The sequence below is a fragment of the Pectinophora gossypiella genome, chromosome 21 (assembly GCF_024362695.1).
Source record: "Pectinophora gossypiella chromosome 21, ilPecGoss1.1, whole genome shotgun sequence".
Taxonomy (NCBI): domain Eukaryota; kingdom Metazoa; phylum Arthropoda; class Insecta; order Lepidoptera; family Gelechiidae; genus Pectinophora; species Pectinophora gossypiella.
This window is the reverse complement of record NC_065424.1, coordinates 9711281-9734116: the sequence shown is the minus strand read 5'-3', so window position 1 is coordinate 9734116 and position 22836 is coordinate 9711281. Positions and strand designations below refer to the sequence as shown.

General features: G+C 38.6%; 1 protein-coding gene across 1 annotated transcript in view; it reads left to right on the top strand.

Annotated features, from left to right (window-relative positions):
• LOC126376462 (uncharacterized) overlaps positions 1–22836 on the top strand; it is a 98018-nt gene that overhangs the window by 51131 nt on the left and 24051 nt on the right. Inside the window, exons 5-6 of the mRNA XM_050023833.1 lie at positions 19370–22122; positions 22518–22645. Of these exons, the coding sequence (XP_049879790.1) occupies positions 19370–22122; positions 22518–22645 (2881 nt within the window). The remainder of the gene's footprint in view (positions 1–19369; positions 22123–22517; positions 22646–22836) is intronic.

Genomic DNA, 22836 nt, shown 5'->3' with positions numbered 1-22836 from the left:
GGCTCAACTCGAATTTACCCCAGTAAAGCATGACGTCATTAATTTCGTATTATTATGTTGGCAATGGTGCTAATTCAAGCGGAGCCATTTTCCATTTCAAGAGCCATCTAATTTTATTTTAAGTCATTTTCTTATCCGCTGAAAAAGAAAGAGATGGGTAATCGACAGGCATAAAATTTATGGAAATCTAAAACTACCGCCTAAAAATTTTACATCAGACAATAACCCGACAGAGTTAAGTAGACAACACGTCAAACGGTTTGTAATACCAGCGTTTTCGTCTATTTTAGCCGCTCGGGTTATTCATTCGTTTTAAAATTAACTTGTTGACAATCATCCGTTCCTTTTCTTTTCGGCGGATAAGAAAATGACAGGTATAACTTAAAATAAAATTAGGATGTGTCTGCAGGAATCGGGGCCATTATGATATGCTTGACTCCAGGGAGTAAAGTCCTCAAGTCGAGGATGTAAATGTCAATTTAAAGTACCAAAATGCTCGGCTGAGGACGAGTCGGGTTGTGGAAGAGTCGAGTAAACATCTTAGACTATGGGTGTAGACCTACTAATTCCAGTAACAAAAATAAAATTGCATTGGTATTTTTCGGTATTAATTGCATAAATCCGGTTATCCTTCATTACGTCACTAATCTGTCAACTGACATTATATTTGTTTATCTTTATTGTAGAACTTAACTTGAATACCTTACAAATAACTTTTCTGTGAATTTTGATTTACTAAGAACTGATTAAATTTATATATATAATTTATTAAATAAATATTTATAATTCTTCCTTCTTGCCTTTAGAAAATACTAATGTATATTGTTTGCAATAATACTAAGCATCCACTGCAAATTATGTAGTTGATTCTACTAAACTTTTTTTCTTTCCTCATGACCAACTGACGAATTATTATTGATTGATAAGTCTAAAAGGTTTGGCCTGAATTTGTTTTCGAATTCATGTTTGGATCATAAATGATTATCACATGCTCAGCGGTAAAGGAAAACATCGTGAGAAAACCCACATTCCCGAGAAATGCATTTTCGGAGGTATGTGACCTAACCTGTATTCGGCTGGTATTCCCTTCGGGTTGGGGGGTCAGACAAGCTGTTGCATCTGTATTCCGGACTTGTCAAATCTTCTAGTTAGATAAACGGACCCTGTGAAAAACGGGATAATGCTAGGAAAATGATGAAATCATGAAGTCTAAAAGATCTATCGCTTTAGTACATTTTTACCGACGGACTGCATTGCCACAAACATTACTTGACAAACTTGTCACAAAAATACAGCTTGGGTGCAGTTTTTGTGCGGTTGACTGACCGAATGCTCTAATTTATTTACTTATCTAATAATTACAACTATAACTTACCTTACAGGCACATGTTGAAGGCGGTAACTTAGACACATAAATATAAACTTAAATTATTATACACATATTTACAGTAGGTAGGCACTTAACTTATCAAATAATCTAATGAGTTTTTATTGTAGTTACTACGTCTATTGTAACTACAATCTATCTAGATTAGAGACTATCGAGCGTCAGCGCCGCGCACGCTCGGCGTTCGGCAGCCAGCCAGCGCTGACGTTGCGTAGACATCGCGTAGACGTCGCTTAGACGCCGCGTAGACGCCGCGTAGATGTCGCGTAGATGTCGCGTAGACGTCGCGTAGATGTCGCGTAGACGTCGCGTAGATGTAGCTTAGACGCCGCGTAGACATCGCGTTATCGTCGCGTAGACGTGGCGTAGACGCCGCGTAGACGTCGCGTAATCGTCGCGTAGACGTCGCTTAGACGCCGCGTAGACGTCGCGTAATCGTCGCGTAGACGTCGCGGAGACGTCGCGTAGACGCCGCGTAGACGTCGCGTAGATGTCGCGTAGATGTTGCGTAGACGTCGCGTAGATGTCGCGTAGATGTCGCGTAGACGTCGCGACGCGTCGCGTAGATGTCGCGTAGACGTCGCGTAGACGTCGCGTAGATGTCGCGTAGATGTCACGCAGACGCCGCGTAGATGTCGCATTGACGTCGCGTAGACGCTGGCACGACGACGGCGCTCGAAAGACGCTAGTGTGGGGGGTCTCTTACACTCGGTACGCAGTTTCAACGCTTTCAGTTATACCATTCGTGCAAAAACTGCAATTTGTCCATACCAAAAAAGTCTCATAAAATCGACCATGTTGACGGGAATCAAATCCGGACCTCTAGATCGCGAGCCTAACTCTCTAACCAATAGGCCGCGAAAGTTGTTTAATGAGAAGAATATACTCGTACTTAATAAGTCTCTACTGAAACTGACTATTGATAAACTCACGCCTATTTCCCACCGGGGTAAGCAGGGACTATAGAATTCCATTTGCTTCGATCCTGACACACTTCTCTTGCATCCTCCACATTCATCAATCGCTTCATACATGCACGTCGGTTCAGAGTAGATCGTACTAAACCTTTTCTAAGGACATATCCAATTTGATAAAAAAGCAGATTTTATCAACAATTTTGTCAACAAAACTTTAAAGTAAGTAAGTATTATTGATAAATACTTAAATATTTCGATGAACGCTTAACGGAACATATAGGTTTCGAGGCCACGTCGACCACGAACCACGAACATGAACTGACAACAAACTAAAAAAAACTTTACAAATGCGATAATAATCGGTAATGCCTTTATTCACTATACCTATTTTCACACTAAGCCACTTAACTAAGGTTTATACCATTATTGCTGCTAATTCCTGTAAACACCATCTAATTTTATTTTAAGTTATATCTGTCATTTTCTCATCCGCCGAAAAGGAAAGGGACGGGTAATCGACAAGCATAAAATTTATGGAATACACGTCAATTTTAAGCACGAATCTAAAACAACCGTCTACAAATTTTACATTGGCCAACCTGACATAATTATGTTGACAGCACACGTCAAACGGTTTGCATACCAGCGAGATACCTTTTTGATTTGCCCGGTTTATTCATTAATTTACTCATTCTTCCTAAAATTAAGAGCTGTAAATCATCCGTCCCTTTCCTTTTCGGTGGATAAGACAATAACTGGTATAACTTAAAGTAAATTAAGGAGGTGTCTGCAGGAATCGGGGCCACTGACTACATTATGAGGACTGGTCTACTGAACTGGGCACCAGAAAGGTCTGCAAGCCAATTGCGTGGCTCGAATCTTCTTCATACCAACCCGAAATATTGAGCCGCCAAAGGCTCCTGACATGCGTCATGTAACGACTACTTACTTACATCAGTAAGTAGTAACCGGGACCAACGGCTTAACGTGCCTTCCGAAGCACGGATCATCTTACTTTCGGACAATCAGGTGATCAGCCTGTAATGTCCTAACCAAAGCCTAGGGATCACAAAGTGATTTTTGTGATTTGTGAGGGTTGATGGGGTTGGTAATCCACCTCACAATCCATACGATATAAGAAGAATATGATATTTAGATTTTCAATATTTCGCTTTTGCGCTATCATATATCTTTTTACGACCCTAGTCAACGTGGTGATTCACTTATTGTTCTTTCAGCAAAAACCCGTGAAAATTATCGACACTCAATTATAATCGTATCACTCTAACAATATAGATCTGTATCAGTTCTCAGCATAGTTCAGTTGATTAGTTTTTATAACTAATTGTTTTGCTGTTATTGTTTTTTGCGATTTACGGAACCGTTCGAGGATGTAGTGTTTTTTTTTTTTTATTTTGTAATTTTTCAATAATCTTCTTTTCAATGTATGTACCATTTCTTTATTTTTTTAATATTCATATTCATTTATTCATTGCAAAGTTACAAGCAGTTAGGTGTTACATACATGGTATTAGGTACATGTGACGCCCTGCAAGGGCACAGCAACGTAAGAGGTAACAGCAGTTTCATTATAACAATATTAGTAAGTAACATAGTTAATTATGAATTAAACAAGTTAAAGGTAACAAAATTATTATACACCTAAAAAAATATTACTTAATAATATACATCACAGTCTAAAATATATATGTTTTTATTATTTATTAACTTATAATATTGAAAACTATACCAAGTTAAATAAAGTACTCAAGTAAATAAACAATACATAATTATATACTTACCACTTTATCCATCAATCAGTTTATCATTAAAAACATACATACATACATAAACTCCCGCCTATTTCCCACCGGGGTAAGCAGAGACTAAAAAACTCATCAATATTATAATAACTTTTATTTAGTAGGAATATTTTTTGTTATAAAAGACTTTAAATTTTCTGTTTTATACCCACGACGGAACGGAGCAGGTATATACGTTTAGGGTGAGAGATGTTTGTGTGTGCCTTTGTGCAAAGTAATGTTACCACCTATCTTCTAAACTAATGATCCTATTTTTTGATAGTATTTGGAATACTGTTGTAGAGATTAATTGTCATACAATGGGGGCCTTCCGTTTCTAGGTTTAATTTTGAGAATTGGGTTTGTAATTTGTTTTCAGTGCGATTATTTCTTTTTATAGTATTTTACCGGATTACCGGAGAGAACAGATTGATATGTTTTATAACAAACTTACAAGATTCTAGAATGTATAGAGAAGTTAAGGTGAGTATGCCATGCTTTCTGAAGTAAGGTCTGCAATGCTCCATTTTATCTATATTTGTTAAAATCTTTTTTTGTAATATGAAGATTTTATCAATATTTGTGCAATTACCCCAAAGAATAATACCATAACTTAGTCTTGAATGAGCATAAGCATAGTAATATTTGTACACCTCTGTCGCCTGCATACAGCGAGAACACATCACAAAATCGTTACTTAAATTATTTAACCGCCTTCTTGTATTTCATGTGTTCTCGCAAATAAATTGATTTGATTTGATTTTTGGTAATCATCCTAATTGGCTACATGGCAGTTCTCTGATAAATAAGTACTTATTTTAAAAACAAAGCCTATGAGCCGTGAGCCGTGGTAGCCTAGTTGGTAGAACGCTTGCCTCTCACTTTGAGGTCGCAGGTTCGAATCCAGCACACACCTAAACCAATGATGGTCGAATTTGTTTTCGAATCCATGTTTCGATTATAAATGATTATCACGTGCTCAGCGGTGAAGGGAAACTTCGCGAGGAAACCCACATTCCCGAGAAATGCATTTTCGGAGGTATGTGACCTAGCCTGCGGGCTGGTGTTACCTTCGCGGGTTGGAAGGTTAGACAGGAAGTCGCTTCTGTAAAAAAACGGACCTGTCAAATCTTCAGGTTAGGTACAAGGGGACCCTGTGGAAATCGGGATAATGCTAGGCGGATGGTGGAAGTATTTTGAAAACAAATTCTTTTTTCTAACTTATTTATGAATTTTAATCAAGAAAAATCTAATAATAAGCCCGACATTTTATCACATTACTCTATGACGTCACAGTGTGCTTTTTCATACAAATTCCATAGTAATTTCGTATTTTGACGTTTCGTAAAAAGTAACTGATTTGACTAGTTTGAAAGTAGCCTATTAATTCATTAGGAAATGAACACATACACCACACTAAGGAAGAAAACACCATGGGAAATATTGAGGAAAAGTTGATCTATAAATAAAAATAGAAACGTAATAATTACTTAGAAAATATGTCGTGAGAATTATTTGCGACAATTGATATGTTATGATAGGAAAACAGAGTGAGGAGCTCGGTGGCGCAGCGGTTAACGCGCTCGGTCTGCGATTGTTGAAGTTAAGCAACTTTCGCAAAGGCCGGTCATAGGATGGGTGACTACAAAAAAAAAAGTTTTCATCTCGAGCTCCTTCGTGCTTCGGAAGGCACGTTAAGCCGTTGGTCCCGGCTGCATTAGCAGTCGTTAATAACCATCAATCCGCACTGGGCCCGCGTGGTGGTTTAAGGCCCGATCTCCCTATCCATCCATAGGGAAGGCCCGTGCCCCAGCAGTGGGGACGTTAATGAGCTGGTGATGATGATAGGAAATCAAGTGTATGGTTAGTTAACATAAGCTGGGATTCGAACCCGTGAGTTACATCGTAGTATCACGATACTACCTACGATGTAGGTAAGTCGCGCATTTTTCGAACGAGACTATCACGGTTATAGTTTAAAGATATAAGTAATTTTATATACTTACCTAAGTATTTTTAATATAAGTAAGTATGTTTCAAAGACTTACTTACCTATATAAGTAGTGTAAAGGTAGGTAGATTCATAAAACGCCAATTGACGGTTAGTGTTTATATTGCAGAACAGTAATACCGACAAATCATACAAGTGTTCCTGAAAATGAGCATCCCTAGCTGGAGGTTACAGGACGGACTGCCTATAGCTATCGTGAACCTGGCCTCAACTTAGGTATAAAAAAATAAGTCTAAAAATTAAAACCCGACTACGGAAAAATCACGCTCTAAAAAGCATGAAACAAGAAAATAGACATTTCACTGAAAGTCTTCCGAAACACGGCTATAGCTCTGGTCGTATGCCCTGGTAAGCAAACTCTTAGAACAGATTGACATACGCCACATAAAAATTATCGTGACGTCACATAGCCTAAGTATATTAACCATCGGATAATCAATACACTTCTAGTGACACCTCATTTCCACCGTTCGTTCATTTCGTCCGTTTGACCACCGTTCTACACGCCCTATCTATGGAGTAATGAAAATGGAGGCGATTACTCCACCGACAAGAGCGTAGCTCTTAAATAAAGAGAGAGACACCTCATTTGTTAAATTCTGACAGGTTGGAGCAGACATGCTTACACACAAATATATACTTACATACGTACATACATACATAGCGGTGAAACACATAACCCTACTTTTTGCTTCGCCACAGTCCAATTATATCCTCCTAAGGCCCGGATTTCCAGACACAATAGTTAAACAATGGGATTAGTACTACTAGTAGGGCCGTGGGCCTTAGGAGGATATAATTAATTATACCTACATCAATGCCTATAAAGACTCCCTCGGCAAACATCGCATTTCCAAATCGTCATTGCCAATTTAAAATCTATTATGTGCAACCGGATCAATTTTACAGATATAAAAAAAAACTTCCACCTGATTTTTTTTGTATGACTGTGTGTTAAAAATATTAAAAGATAATTTATATTTACGTACTTACGTAAGAGTTTGTACTGAATGTTTTAGGAGCAAAATACTATTCGATCCTGACAAAAAATAAATTTTGTGAAGGCGACACACTCTCTCTCTCTATTTAAGAGCTGCGCTCTTGTCGGTGGAGTAATCGCCATTCCTCTCTTCTTCCCGCCAAAACCTTCACCTCCCGATAAGACACGACCTGCACCTTCTCTTTTATTTGTTTCATAAATGTTATCCTAGGTCTACCCCTTCCTCTCTTCCCTTCAATTTTTCCTTCTATAATGTTTGTTATAAGTAAATGAATCGTGTTGTATCAGGTGGCCAATCACAAGAGCTTTTAAATTGGCAACGACTAAATACGAAATTAATGCAAGTTTTCACGTTCATCAGAATTTGAATTCGGAACTGAGTTCTGAATTGCGTTTAAAATAATGATTCTTACGGTAAAAAATGTGTAACCAAACGCCATCGAAAAACAAACCGCGAAATTAATTGAATATAATATTACACGTGATAAAAAACACTCGGCAGACTCATTAGGACCCGGTTCGGTCCCAGTTTTGACTAATTTGGTCAAACTGGTTTTCGCTTGACGGATTGTTTTGATGTCCTGTCGCCACTGCGACGCTTTTTGGCGTGAAGACTAACTTGACAGCTAAAAATTAAAAAAAATCTGTTTTAAGGTAGCGTGGCGACTTTCGGTAATACTCAATGTGGGGTATTTAGCGTTTCATCTAAAAGGCAACTTTGGTGGGGATAAAAACTGCCCATTTCGCCCAACAGGTGTCGCTACTGTTGAGTTATGTTTTAACACTATAACCCTTTGCGCAAAAAATCATATTTATTCCCTAAAGATCGGAAAGAAGAAAAGTGAGAGTTATTGAGGAGAGAAGAAGTAAGATGATTGGACACTTAATAAGACATGAAAAATTTATTAAAAACATCATAGAAGTGAAGCTACCAGGAAAGGGAGGAAAGGGAAGACCAAGAAGAGCTTACATGGAACAGATCAAAGAGAAGGTGAACGTCGTGTCTTATAAGGAAGTGAAAGAATTGGCCTTTGACAAGAGCGTGGCTTTTAAATTAGTGGTGATGATTCATTCACTCATTCTTTTTAAAATTAAGAGCTGTCAGTCATCCGTACCGTCCTTTTCGGTCAAATTTTCGGCGGTTAGGTAAATGACAGGTATAACTTAAAATAAAATTAGGAGGTGGAGGAATCGGCGCCATTATGTATGTTATTTAAACGTTATGATACAACAATTCTGTCACACTACTGATTAAGCCACTCATACATAACACAATAACAGAAATGACCTAACAGTGTGACCAGAAACAAGTATTCATATTGCTAGGGTCAATTTCTTAACCACAACCAGCGGGCATTGCTTAGTGTCGGCAACCAGTTACATAATTATTAAATGTGTTTGCAACTATGTAATGATTTATGTTGCTGATTGTACCAATGGAATACTTAATTTGGTTTTTATTACAATCATACATAAATTTAATAATGGTCAGACGTAAACAAAATATATATGTTTATTTTCTTTAAAAGGTTTCATAATACATTGACAGGATACCGATGTCTCCCTTTAAGCATATAATAGCTTGTGTTGGGAGGCACCGCTCTTCCATGAAGACTAGTTTTAAATGTAATAAAAAATAAACAGAGAAATTAAAACTAAGAATTAACAAAAACAGCGCAATAACAATACTGTAGTGCATTATTACTTAAACTATATACTTAATATTATGAGTGAGCAATGTACTGTATGTGTGTGCGTGCGCGTGTGTGTGTGTGTGTGTGTGTGTGTGTATGTGTTTGTGTGTTTGTGTGTTTGTGTGTGTGTATGTGTGTGTATGTACGTACATAAACCGAAAGACAGACGTTGGTTCTAACCCCAGTACCGGACTTGCACCAATGAGTTTTAACTAACCGTCCCGTCACCGGTCAACACCGTAGCGAGCCTGCACGGACCGGCCAGAATTCCGGGTACATATGCGGATAGAACGGGGTTAATTCGTTCCAGTGGGCATAGTAGGGTCCGGCACGCGCCAGTCCTTGCCTGACACGGTCCTAGCAGGCCTAGTATGATACGGTGTAGTGGGTACAGTCATGAGCAATATCATGTACCCATTTTAGAACCCGGTCGCACTATCATATTTCCCATTTAATAAGACTTACGGTTTAATTTGTCAAAAAGTTAATGTGACATGGTTTCAAAGTGTATACATTAGTACTCGTGACCGTACAGGCCTTAAATTCACAATTCAAATTCAAAATATTTATTTCGGAAACTAGTCCATATTATGTTAGTAACAGAAAGCTTATCCTAATATTAGTAACAGATTCGAAAGACGATAACATAAAAATAAGCTACATGAGACCGGCCCGAGTCACCAAAGCCGCGGGCTGCTTAAAAGGTGTTTACTTCGATATCATACCAGCGGTCAAACTTAAACTGAATGCAAAAAAACCTCAAGATACAGAGATACTATCGAATTCATCTAAAGACATCAAAACCTGCTAAGACATATATGACAAGGTACAAGCACAAGTTACTGCTAATCTCGATGCACGTCCAGTTACAGTAACATGCAGTTATGCAACGGAAGACATCACAGAGCACGGTACCACCCGCCATGGTAGATAGATAGATACTTAGATAAAATACTTTATTGAGTACAATGGACACAAAATACAAAAAAAATCAAAAAAAAAAATTCAAAAATATTTATTTTTCAAAATACAGAGATAAGGACAACATATACAGAAAAGCACAACAGGCAGCCTTATTGCTCATGCAGCAATTTCTTCCAGACAACCTTTGGTAGCTACTAGACGCGGCACAAAAAATATTCATACTTGACAATAGTTCCGGTTGAATCTGCTCATGATTATGAGTTAATATCAGCAAATTTCTTAATTTTGTTGTGATTTGTTTTTAATTATTTTCAATTCCATACTTTTGCAATGGAAAATTTCACTTGATATTAACTCAGAATCATGAGCTGAACCATTCCCCTCATTATTCGTTATGATGTCACTTTCACCCCGTACAAGTACGTACAAGTAGCCGTGCGAGTACGTATGGGTGTTAGTGACAAGTCATACGTTCGCGCCTCTAGTAGCAACTGAGCGTAATGTCGTTTCATACTCTGTGGAAGACATTATAAAAAGTATTTCGTTACTGGCGGTCAATATTGCGTCAAAATCTGACATTTACAATCAAGATGCGACTCCTGCGCATGATGTTGGAATTGCGTATGTTAATAAGAGAGACGACATGATTCATGCTTTGGTAATTTGTTGTTGATGAAATGTAAACAAACCTAACACTGCGAGCTCCCCATTTGTTCGACCATGTAGTGACCATGCGAGCTACTATGTGTAACGTTAAAAATCTTTAGGGGATTTGATATAGCAATTAATAATCATTAATAGTATATAGTACAGACATCCACTCTACGATACATCATACCCACCATGCTACTCCATAGTGGACATAGTTTTGAAAAGTTAGTTTCCTAATTACACCTAACGGAAGAAGTGTCTAAAATGTGAAGTGAGAACTCTTTCAACTTGTATAAAATCCTCTAAACATAAATCCTTCAAATCTTTCAAGACCTTTTTGTTAAACAAACTTTACTTAACCTCACAAAATTTACCTTTTTATAAAATAATATTAATATATTTTTTTTTAGAATAGACTAGATATATTATAAAAGTAAGTATAGATAAACTGCTTAATTTGTATTGGGTGTTTAAACTCGCCAACAAACTGTTTTGCAGTTTGGCAAAACATATTTTTTGTAAAACTGCAGTGTATATTTTTAAATAAATAAATAATAATAATAATTTCTTTCAGGGTTGATGAGGACGATCATTAACCTCACTACCCACACGAAAGAAAAAAAAAACCTTTCTCAGTTTATCTAATTTCGGAAATCAAAATTACCGACACCGATATTCTACAATCATGTACCGTTTTGGACACAACTGCATCGGGCTTAATGAGACACCAATAACCATTATCAATTTACAAATCTCGTATGCAATATAAATACTAGCGGTCCGAGATTGACACCCTGGGGCAGTCATTAGGCCTTCGCGTGGGGGCGGCGAGGAGATACGAATCTGACTTCACTCAGACAGGCCTAAAATGGCGGTCGATGACGATATCAACTTCATACAAGCTTTGTACAAGCCTATTCTGGACCGACATTGACCTGGGACTCGAGCCTTTTGTGATCGACTCTTGCGAAAGCCTCGGCCTGTTCCGAGAAATGTTTTAATTTAAATAAGTTAATCGAGTCCGATTTCTGATTGGGTAAGGTTAATTGATTTATGACTGGAATTGAAACTTTTGGAATCAATGCGTGTTGGTCTAACGTACACAACTATTCTTATAAGTAATTAATAAAAAAAAATGCAAAAACAAATATAGGTGACAATCTTCGGAGACATTCCAATTTGTCCCATTTTGAATAGGAAAATCTATAGATAAGTCTATGACTTCCTCATGGATCTCATCATCACTTATTTAAGAGCCACGCTCCTGTCGGTGTAGCGGTCTCCATGCTACTTTTTTAGGGAAAAATAGGGCAGTGGTTTCTCTCTTGCCTTCTGCCCTATGGATCTCATAATCAGCTTTAAAAAAAAACAATCTTGAAGTACTTATAATCTTTTTAAATATGTAAATAAAGAATGTCCTAAATTTGTTTAAACCACATAGCCATTGGTTTAAGCCCGTACTGGGATTTGAACTTCTACACCGACAAGACCCTGGCTCTCAAATTATATTATTCAATTATGTACAGATAAACACAGCCTACATCACCACCCATCTTATGGGCCCTACAACAGAATTAAACGCTGTGATTGCACGATTATACCACAAGGATGTCACATCATTGAATGCCATAACAGTCTGACATTCATCCCACATAGCAAATTCTTCACACTGACCTTGCTAACAGGTTTCATTTTAAAATGACGTAGAGTAAATTATTGACAGTGTACCTGGTCTATTGAGTTTTGTATTTAGTGTAATGAAGCAATTAAATTCGTCGTTTATTTTTTATAAATTAGGTTCTTTTATTCCGTGTTGATTGATTTTATTGAAGAATTGTTCGTTACCAATTAATTTTAAAATTAAGAGCTGTCTGTCAATCTTCCGTCTCTTTCTTTTTCGGCGGATAAGAATGAGAGGTATAACTTATAATAAAATTATATGACGTGTACTGGGATCAACACTAGTAGTCGGTACCAGTGATGTGCCGTACCCAACAAAACTTGTGTATAAAGAGCTTAGTTACCTAACTTTTAGGTAGATAAGACCAAAGTACAAGAAAGAACAATTTGAAGAAGAAAAGCAGCTAGAGTCCTTACTATTTAAAGAGTTTTTACAACGTAAACATTCCCACTCTGGGAACATTGTGTGAACAATGTCCTCCGAATCAAAATTGGCTGCAAGTTATTTTCCGTTTACTTGTGTCCTCACACCAGTCGTGAGTTCGCATAAGTAGGCTGATCTTATCTCTGTAACCAATAAAGTGGTCATTCTATACCAAATGCTATATCTTAGAAACACTACCGTTATCACCTTTTTTAGCAAAATATTCAAGTTAGCGATCACTTTACATATTACTCACGAGCATAGCGCCCGCGCCGCGACTGCGTTCGCGTTTTGCATATCTATTTTTTTTTTTCATTTGGGATAGCATCAGTCATATTAATTGTACAATGTTTGGTTTCATTTACAATAATATGTGAGACCAGTTACAGCTATCTACATATTACTTGGTAAGATTAACAAGGATCCTGTAAACTCGTAAAAAATACGGAGGTTGCAAAAAGAAAAAAAAAACAACAAAACAAAATTTCAAAGTTCTGTTCCTGTGCGAGTGTGTGTGTGTGTGTGTGTGTGTGTGTGTGTGTGTGTGTGTGTGTGTGTATGTGTGTGTGTGTGTGTGTGTGTATGTGTGTGTGTGTGTGTGTGTGTGTGTGTGTGTGTGTGTATGTGTGTGTGCGAGTCGTCATATTGTTGTCTTATAGTGAATACTACGTACTTAACCGCCTTTTATAAAAATTACATTCTAATGTGATTTTATTCAACAAAATCTCGATTTCATTTCAATTTACTTTCAAAAATTTTGTACTTTTTTCTGAATAAATATTTTCATAATTATTATACTATTGTTATTTCTTTCGATTGATTTCAATTCGGGTAAAATTGAAATCACAGTTTTTTTTCCTACAGAAACTAATTAAAACACATAATAACGGGTTCTTATCGTTTAAATCAGGGATATGAGACTCCCGATATTTCGACACTGTTTCAAGTGCCATGATCACGGGATGACTGATGAACAAGCGGCAAAGAAAGTGGTTAGACACATATGTCTGCCACTCCACTCCAATGTCATCAGTACAACAGTAGTAGTAGTATTCCTACTCCGAAACATAATATTATCTCTTTAATATATCCGCGATAGCCCAGTTCGAAGAACACGTGACTTACATCATGGTATCCCAGGTTTGAATCCCGGCTGGGGCTCTAAACCACTGAAAAGACTAATTATTATTGCTGCTTAGCAATAAGGCCGCCAGATTGTACTGTATCTATCATCATCTGTGTGAATTTGTTTTGTATGTTGTGTGCAATAAAGTATATTTGATTTGATTTCATTTGAAAAGACGCGTGAAAACAGATATTTTAGAGGGTGATTTTCAGGCAAATTTCATCTAAATTGGTTCAGCGGTTAAAAGGTAACAGACAGATATACTTTCGCATTTACAATATTAGTGTAGATAGCCTGAGTCGAAGACCTCGCTTTAAGCACTTGTGTAAACTTCTGATGATGATGTCATCACAGGTCTAAACTTACTAAACAGTATGTTTGTCTATAGCGCCATTATGTATTGAGTTTGTTCCGTGCAATCTGTGTGGGCTCTGAAAATAATGAACGTTTATAGCTATACTCATAAGCATAAAATAAACAGTAATACTTATACCCAGCAACATAATGTACCCACTTTAGGACTCTGTCGCACTAACATAATTTAGTGAGACTTACAGTTCAATTTGTCAAAAAAGTTAATGTGACATGGTACCAAAGTGTAAACATATTAAATGCTCGTGACCGTACGTACTGAGGAGCTCGGTGGCGCAGCGGTAAACGCGCTCGGTCTGCGATTGTTGAAGTTAAGCAACTTTCGCAAAGGCCGGTCATAGGATGGGTGACCACAAAAAAAAAGTTTTCATCTCGAGCTCCTCCGTGCTTCGGAAGGCACGTTAAGCCGTTGGTCCCGGTTGCATTAGCAGTCATTAATAACGATCAATCCGCACTGGGCCCGCGTGGCGGTTTAAGGCCCGATCTCCCTATCCATCCATGGGGAAGGCCCGTGCCCCAGCAGTGGGGACGTTAATGGGCTCATGATGCTGACTATGTATGTACTGAACACTTCATGACGCCGATACCGACCCCGCCGGGTAAACGATTATCGCTATCGGCCCACTAGGTTCGGGACGAAGTTCTCGCTCAACTGGGCACCCTCGGGCCTGTTGTCTTAAATTTTGTACCGGGTGAGAGCCCTCAGTGTCCCCCAGACACCTAATTTTATGTTACGTTATACCTGTCATTTTCTTATCCGCTGAAAAGGAAGCGGTCCGCCGGTTCGATACCCAGCACCGGAAAAAGTATCTTATGTGCAGTTTCCACTATTAATAAATATGGCGACATGAAAAAGTAGGTACTTACTGTATCATGCGATACTGTAGTGAGTTTGTGGTCCTTAGTTTGGTTAGGACATTACAGGCTGATCACCTGATTGTCCGAAAGTAAGATGATCCGTGCTTCGGAAAGCACGTTAAGCCGTTGGTCCCAGTTACTACTTACTGGTGTAAGTAAGTAGTCGTTTACTGATGTAAGTACTTACTTACATGGCATGGCTCATTTATCAACTAAGTATTTGATAAATGAGCCATGTCAGGGGCCTTTGGCGGCTCAATAGTAACCGTCCGTGACACCAGGGTTGATGAGGCTGGTACTCCGCCTCACAACCCACACGATAGAAGAGGGAGACTAAGTAAAGACGTTAAAATCAATGCAATCCTACTTCCAAATTTAAGTACAGAACCTGCGCCCACGCAAGTCAGTCACCTCAGACAGCTCACAAAAACATAATGACTGACGTACTGACGCACTGATGAATGACAATGTGGAGTCATTCTGTTAGTTTCTTTATTATACTTAACGTACAAAAAACTGACGCATATAGACCCCTACTGTGGTGGGCAGAGGTACATCGGGGAACTTGCAACACTTTCGGTGTTGGTGTCATGATAGAGAAACTGTATGATGACATTTTGCCAGTCCACACGTAACATTATCATCACTTTAAGAGCCACGCTCTATTCGGTGTAGCTTTCCATCTCCATGTTACTTTTTAGGGAAAAATGGGACAGTTTCCCTCTTGCCTTCCGCCCCGCAATACTCTGTCTGACGCGAGTGGGATGGCGCCTTAAGTAGTCTATTTCAAAGCCGTACTAGCCCTATCCTACGCCTGTGAATAGTACTGACAGTTACTGCTACCCTCTATCATATTCAAATCAAATCAAATATACTTTATTGCACACAACATACAAAACAAATTAAAACAGATGATGATAGATACAGTACAATCTGGCGGCATATTCCAGGTTACAGTCCCTGTGACTTGCCCCTTCCGTCCTGCATTGCCGAACCGATGGCTCCCATCTCCGCCTCTGCAACCGTTGAGGTTTTCACCCATATACCTGGACAAGGGTTCTACGTTATACCCTGTAGGTCTGGGTCTCTATCCGAATACAGCCACCATCTCACTCCGGCTTACTGAAGTAAGAGGCCCCCACTCCCGCGGCAAGGATGCGCCGAGGAATTGCCCCAGTGGAGGGCAGAGAAGATGTCTCTGTTCCCCTGGGGCCGGGTTAATGGTCTTGTATGAAACCAAAACCAAAGGGAAGCTATACAAGCGAATTTTCATTCTTGCCTTGTGCTGCCTAGCGCGTAAGTGCACGCTACACAATTAGCCGCGCGCTTTCCTTTACTTCTTAACAGGTTATAGCCATTTAAAACTAAAGTAAAACCCAGAGGGGGTGAGGTCATCGCCCAATATGAATTGGTGCGGGGCGGAGAATTTCCGTACCGTTCAATACGTAGTATTTATTCTATGTCTGTGCTAAAACCGTTAAAATCTTTCATTCATCTTTGGCAGTGTCATATCAGAGGGGTTAAAAGGTCACATCAAAGCAATTCATCTAAAAAAGCAATATTGCTATTTGACATCTATGTGCATTGCGCACTTACTTTTATATGCGCAAATGTTAAATTGCAATATTGCTTTTTTAGATGAATTGCTTCGATGTGGTTTTTTTAGCCTCGTAGTACTCACACCGTTCACACACATATCCTTCTTCACACAATCCATCCACAATTGTTTGGGTCATCTCCTACCCCTGGCATCCACATTCATTCTCATGACTTTCCTCGTAATATGCCTTTTACCTCCTCATTAAATGCCGTACCATCTGAAAAATCTTGGCAATGAAAACAAAAATAAATATTTACCTACAATAAATCAGTCGCGTAATAAATTTCTGTCGTTATTTAGCAAAACACGTATTCAAAACGCCGAACCTGTTTGCTAGCGGTTGTTCAAATCACCGTTAATTAGACATTTTATATGCTTTAAAGAACTAGATCCTAATTCTTAGACGACAAGTATTGTACGAGTGTTAGTGAATAAAAATAAAATAAATAAAAAAATAAACAAAAATAGTTTATTTCTTAACAAATATTTTGGTTAATACTCCTTTTAATTAATTCTCAATTCAATTCAAAATTATTTATTGCATTCCATGTAGTACAATGGGGTGTTACATAGGCATAGGAACTAAAACATGGACCCTGTAGGGCACAGCAACGTTGAAGGGAAGAGAGGAAGTGTGTATTAAAATTAAAACTTATCATTTAAAAATTCGTCTACAGTATAATAGCTCTTTTTAATTAGCATTGTTTTTAGATTTTTTATAAATAAATTAGTTTTAGTTTCATCTCTTAAGTCCTTAGGGAGCTTATTATATATTTAAGACTAGGTTTGACAAAATGAAAAATAGGAACAAAAAAAGAAAAGTGAGAAAAGTACCTACTTTAGTTAACACAAGTCATTTTTGTGTGTCACTCTTTCTTCCTATTGTCTATGGATGTGTGTGTGTATGTGTGTGTGAGAGAGAGAGAGGGAGAGAGACTGTGTGTGTATGTGTATAGTATGGTTAGAATGTGTAATGTGTGTGAATGTATCACGTATTAAATTCCATAAGTTTACTGCATTTATAAAATAGGCTGGAAAGTATCCAAAAATATTATAAAACGAAAATGAACCAAAAATGCAATTATTTCAGTGGAAAAAATATTGTATATAGCGTGATTAAATTTGTGTTTCAAAGATCGAAAGAACTTCGCATGGACAAGAAGAGAACCCGGTGGTGTAATGGTTAACAAGCTCGTCCTGGCTTGCCAAGAGCTGCGGATTCAAATCCCGTCCGAGTCAGAAATTTTAAAAACCTATCTTATTTCCGTCAATATACCACACGACCACGGTCATCAAGTACAAAAAAAGGTTCTATCAAGACTCTCTACAATACGACTAAAAATTCGCAACACGAACAAAAAACTTACCAACAAAAAGTTGTTTATTCGAAAGTTGCTAAAAATAAGTATGACCACCGCAACCTGCGGCTGTGACGTCATTTTAAGGCTCCACAGCGACATTTTACACTTTTTTTTGACGTGACTTATTGTAGGTTTGCTGCAGATGGCATTAACTACTTGGCCGGACAAATGCGGAGCGCTGAAGCCTCTCACCCGGTACAATGTTTAAGACAACAGGTCTGAGGGTGCCCAGCGCGAACCTCGGCTCAGGGCGTCGTCTGAGAGAAAAATATTTTAAGGTTTTACGACACATAAACAATAAACATAAGCGACTATATCCCAACTACAGCAGTTAGAGGTACATCCATCGCAAGATGAACTAGGTACCCACACCTCACCGAGCTTTCTGTTAGACCAGCGTGATAGGTTCGTATCGCCGTCTATAAATGTCGAGCCAACTGTGTTAGTGAAAACTGCACTTAAAATGAATTAATAACTCATTGATGCAAATCCGGTACCGGGGTTCGACTGAGCGCCCCCTGTTTGAGAAGCTAATCGGTGTACCACAGGACCACAGTGGCTATAAACATCTCATCATCATCATTATCAGCCGTACGACGCCCACTGCTAGGCATAGGCCTCCCCCAAGGATACCCACGACGATCGGTCCTGCGCTGCCCGCATCCAGTGGCTTCCCGCGACCTTCACCAGATCGTCGGTTCACCTTGTAGCGGGCCTACCCACTGAGCGTCGTCCGATGCGTGGTCGCCATTCTAGAACCTTTCCGCCCCAGCGGCCATCGGTTCTCCTCGCTATGTGTCCTGCCCACTGCCACTTCAGCTTTGCAATTCTCCGAGCTATGTCGGTGACTTTAGTTCTCCTGCGGATCTCCTCATTTCTGATTCGATCGAGCAGGGAAACAGATGACTATAAACATCTACTAAACTCAAAACATATCAAAAGTCTACTTGGTATAGTATTTTATAACGATCAATCATTATGGTTGTCTCAGATACGAATCTGTCTGCAACACCCATAAACTTCCAATGACCCGGAGGTCATTGTGCTCTTACAATAATATTATTTTTTACATTAATATTCTCGTAAAAAATGAAACATCATACACTGACAGATCCTTTTGTTTCGTAAACAAAGCCGGTCAAAAAATTCAGTTTTTTTTTCTTTCAAAACACGTTACGTATTAATATATCGTCTTCCGACACTTTCTTAAGTATCTCCATCCTATTAGGATTTTGTTTTAGCGATAAGGTTGTCTGTTTCTATATTAATATTATGTACAAGTAAAACTTCTATTTGTTGTTAGAATCTAACTAAAACATTTTATTGACTAACAGTATCTAATACCTGTTTCGCTATAACTAAGTATAACAAACATTCTTCGAACACACTATAGCATGGTGACATAATCTTATACTATTAAGGTTGTAACTTCTACTTCTAACGAAAATTTATAAATATATATGCTATCAATGATGTTGATAAGAAAGTTTCCCAATACATAGGTCGTACATTTGCTATACTACCCTCTATCGCACATAATAACTTCAATATTTAACTTACAGGTAAACCGCGAGAGTTGCGAGGAGCCTCAACAGAACCCGCCGTTAGAAAGGAACCCTTCACTCATCTGTCTGAACAGGAACTGATAGAAGAAGCCAACAAAGTCATAGCACAAGCATCTAACATTACCTGCACAGCTGATCACCCTCCCGAGAAGTTCTTCTCCCTCCCACACAGAAGGAAATTGAAAGACGACAGAGACAGAAGAAACAGCGAAGACGCTGGTGTGACAGAGAAGGGAAAAACCCCTCTAGGAAGATCTACGAGTGACGCGAGTCAGAGGAGGAGAGAACGAACGTCTCTTTCTACTCTTTTTAGAAGAGCGCAGAAAAAACCCAGTTCACCGGCTAAGCCAATTGTAGTCACTACTAAACCTGTAGTGACAGTAAAAAGAAGTAAAAGCGATGTCTCAGACTTGAAGTCAAATACGAACCTTAACCCGAACTCCAAGCCAATCAGAAAGAGATCTGGAAGCGAGACTGAAGAGTTTCTCAGGTCATTAAGAAATAAAAAGACACAACTGTCACCCATCATCGAAAGTTCACCAAGAGACGATTATTTTAAGAAAACCCCTCCTCTAGAAATATTTCAGAAACAAAAATTAGCTCAGAAAGAAAGTATAAAATCAGACGATTCTACTACTGACGCAAAAGAAGACAAAAAAAAAGTCAATCCAATAGAAAAACCTCCAAGATTCAAAACTCTTGAAAAACCGGAACCGAAACCACCAACGAGAACAAAAAGAGGGAAATCTTTAGAAAAAGAGAAAGAAAAATCTCCACCCATTGCAGACACTCCAAAACGTAAGACAGATGTCAAAAAGACTCTTTTGGTCGACGAAATCGATTCGAAGGCGAAAGATTTAAACCCAGTTGAAGTAAAAGAAAGAATAAAAGAAAGCATAAGGAAGATTGAGGAGAACGTTTATGGTGACAAAGAGATGATACATAGTAGTCAGCAGCCGCCTGATAAGCCACCGTTGACTAGAGGACACACTGTTGACCAAATCGTTAGAATATTGAAGGAAGACCAGCAGTCTCCACCTCCGAAGGCTCATTTAATATCGCCGCCGAATGGCACAAATGTGAACCAACCTTTCTCATACCTTAAACCCAGTGTAAGTCCTGATCCTAATCTATTTGCGCGAAACACAAGTCCAGATAGAGTGCCGTCTCCTGTAAATAAAATGGCGGATAAAGGAGTCGTCTATGCTCATGTGGTGAGAGATGCCGGTGACACTACATCTAGTCATCTTGGCAAACAGACCGTCCATAAAACTTATTCACCATCCAGAGAAAAATATGGAAATATGTCTGATGAAGATGAAGGCTTAGGCTACGAAGATAGACACAAATATTCAGCTAACAGGTATAATTATAACTACAAAACTGATGACAATTATAACAGTCTTGAAGGACCTAAGATTACTGATTCGCCTATAAGGCCGAAGTTCAGAGAATATAAGCTAACTAGCTTCGATGATTTTGAGCCTACTTATGCCAATGAATATCCCTCGACGAAAGATAAGAGTCATGATTACATTGATACTTTCAGAGGAAGAGCTGATGGAATGGATACTAAGAAAAAACAATTTGAGCCCGAAACCAAACTAGACTTAGATTTCAATGAACTCAGTCATAGACGTCAGCTATTAGAATCTCGATTGAACGCTCGTAAGTTTGACCGAGAAAGAAATGTAGGAGAACCTGTATCCAGGTACTTGGCCGAAACAGACCCAATATATGAAGCAGAAAAGCGCATGAAAGCTACGGAAAAATACGTAAATGAGACAGCACGATACATTCGCCATACACTAGAAAGAGACGGTTTCGCTGAAAACAGCATCACTGAAGATTATAACAGATATGATTCAGACAGTCAAAAAATCAAATACAATACTGAGAGCAGAACTTTCCAGAAGGTTCCCAAAGGAGAACTGGACAGACGTGAATTCATTGACACTTTAGAGCCAAGATACAAAGACAGCAAAGTCTTCCCACCAGAACCAGAATATGAACCTCCAAGCCTTGAGTTTAATACTGCCAAGCACGTGCTAACTCCAGACGAATACAAAGAGAAGAAATACAAAGTGAAGAAACACTTCACTTCTAGTCAAGATGTTCTTCAAACGAATAAATATAAAGGCAAAGACGATTGGTTTGGTAAAAGAAAGGGTCATTACGCTTCTAATCCTGAAATCGCTCAGGAACGTGAAGACGATTATGCCAATATACGATATGATGCAAAGCACGCTGAGTCATATCATAACTCTTTACGTCGTGTGAAGAACAAAGACAGATACAAAGAAGACTACGGTATAAGACGTCACGATTCAGGAGACAGTAGAGATTACTATCGCGATGATAGGTCTCCACGTCGCTTTGATATTGACAATCGTCTAGTCGACTCTGGTATTGAGAATGATTTCCGCAAGGATTCAAGTGGAGAAATACATAGAAAAATCAGGAGGCATGAAAGCGATGATGACGTACGTGATACTTCCTTGTTTTTAGCAAGTGAAAGAAGGCATACAGAAGATAATTATCCAAGTGAGCAGATATACGCCAATGGAGAGTATATGGCAAGATTTAAGGACTTTAATGATGGGTACATGAAGGAATATAACTCAAGGGATAGAAGTGATGATAGGTCAAACTTAGACCCGAAGGGTGACAGATATGATAAGAGTCCAATTGATGACAAAGTTAGTGCGAAACCGCCGAAGGCTACCAAGAAACTTTCTGGGCTTGAGAAGGTAAGTGTGGTTCTAATTTAAAATTGTCCTGATTCCTGGCCGAAAAAAAATTGTTTAACGGGCATGATTATATTAATCGTCTTTGTATTTTAAGAAGTAAACCAACTATACGGTCAGGTATGACACATCAACGTCTTGAAACCAGACAGCTGACGGGGAGTGGGTGTATTACTAATATACCTTCGCCTACTGGGGATCAGGCCTGATGCTACGATGATGTTGTTGTAGTTGTAAAAAGCACACTTTTTAATAACTTCCAGTTAGTAAGCCTTTTTTTGAGGTAACCTATTGTAGATTTGCCGGATATGGCATTAACTACTTGGCCGGACAAATAGTGAGCGCTCAAACAGGGGAATAATGTCTTGAAAAACTCACACTACATTTTTGATCCTCAGGTGAAACAGCTGTTCTCTCGCGACTCTTCTAAGAAGAGCAAGAAAGAGAAGGAAGTAGTTCCGAAGGCTCGCACGCGGGTGCTCAAGAGCCCTGAACATCTTGTTGGAGACGACTCCGATTACAGACGGTGGGTTGCTTTATCTAATATCAATGTTATTATAATTCTCATCAATATCATAGTTGACATCAATAACATCAACAATATTAAATCAAATTAAATCATCTTTATTGCACACAAAACAAAACATAGTTATACAAAAAGAGTCTTCTTTTATTTCATGAAAAAATAATCTAAAAAACAAACTCGCCTAAGGGGTA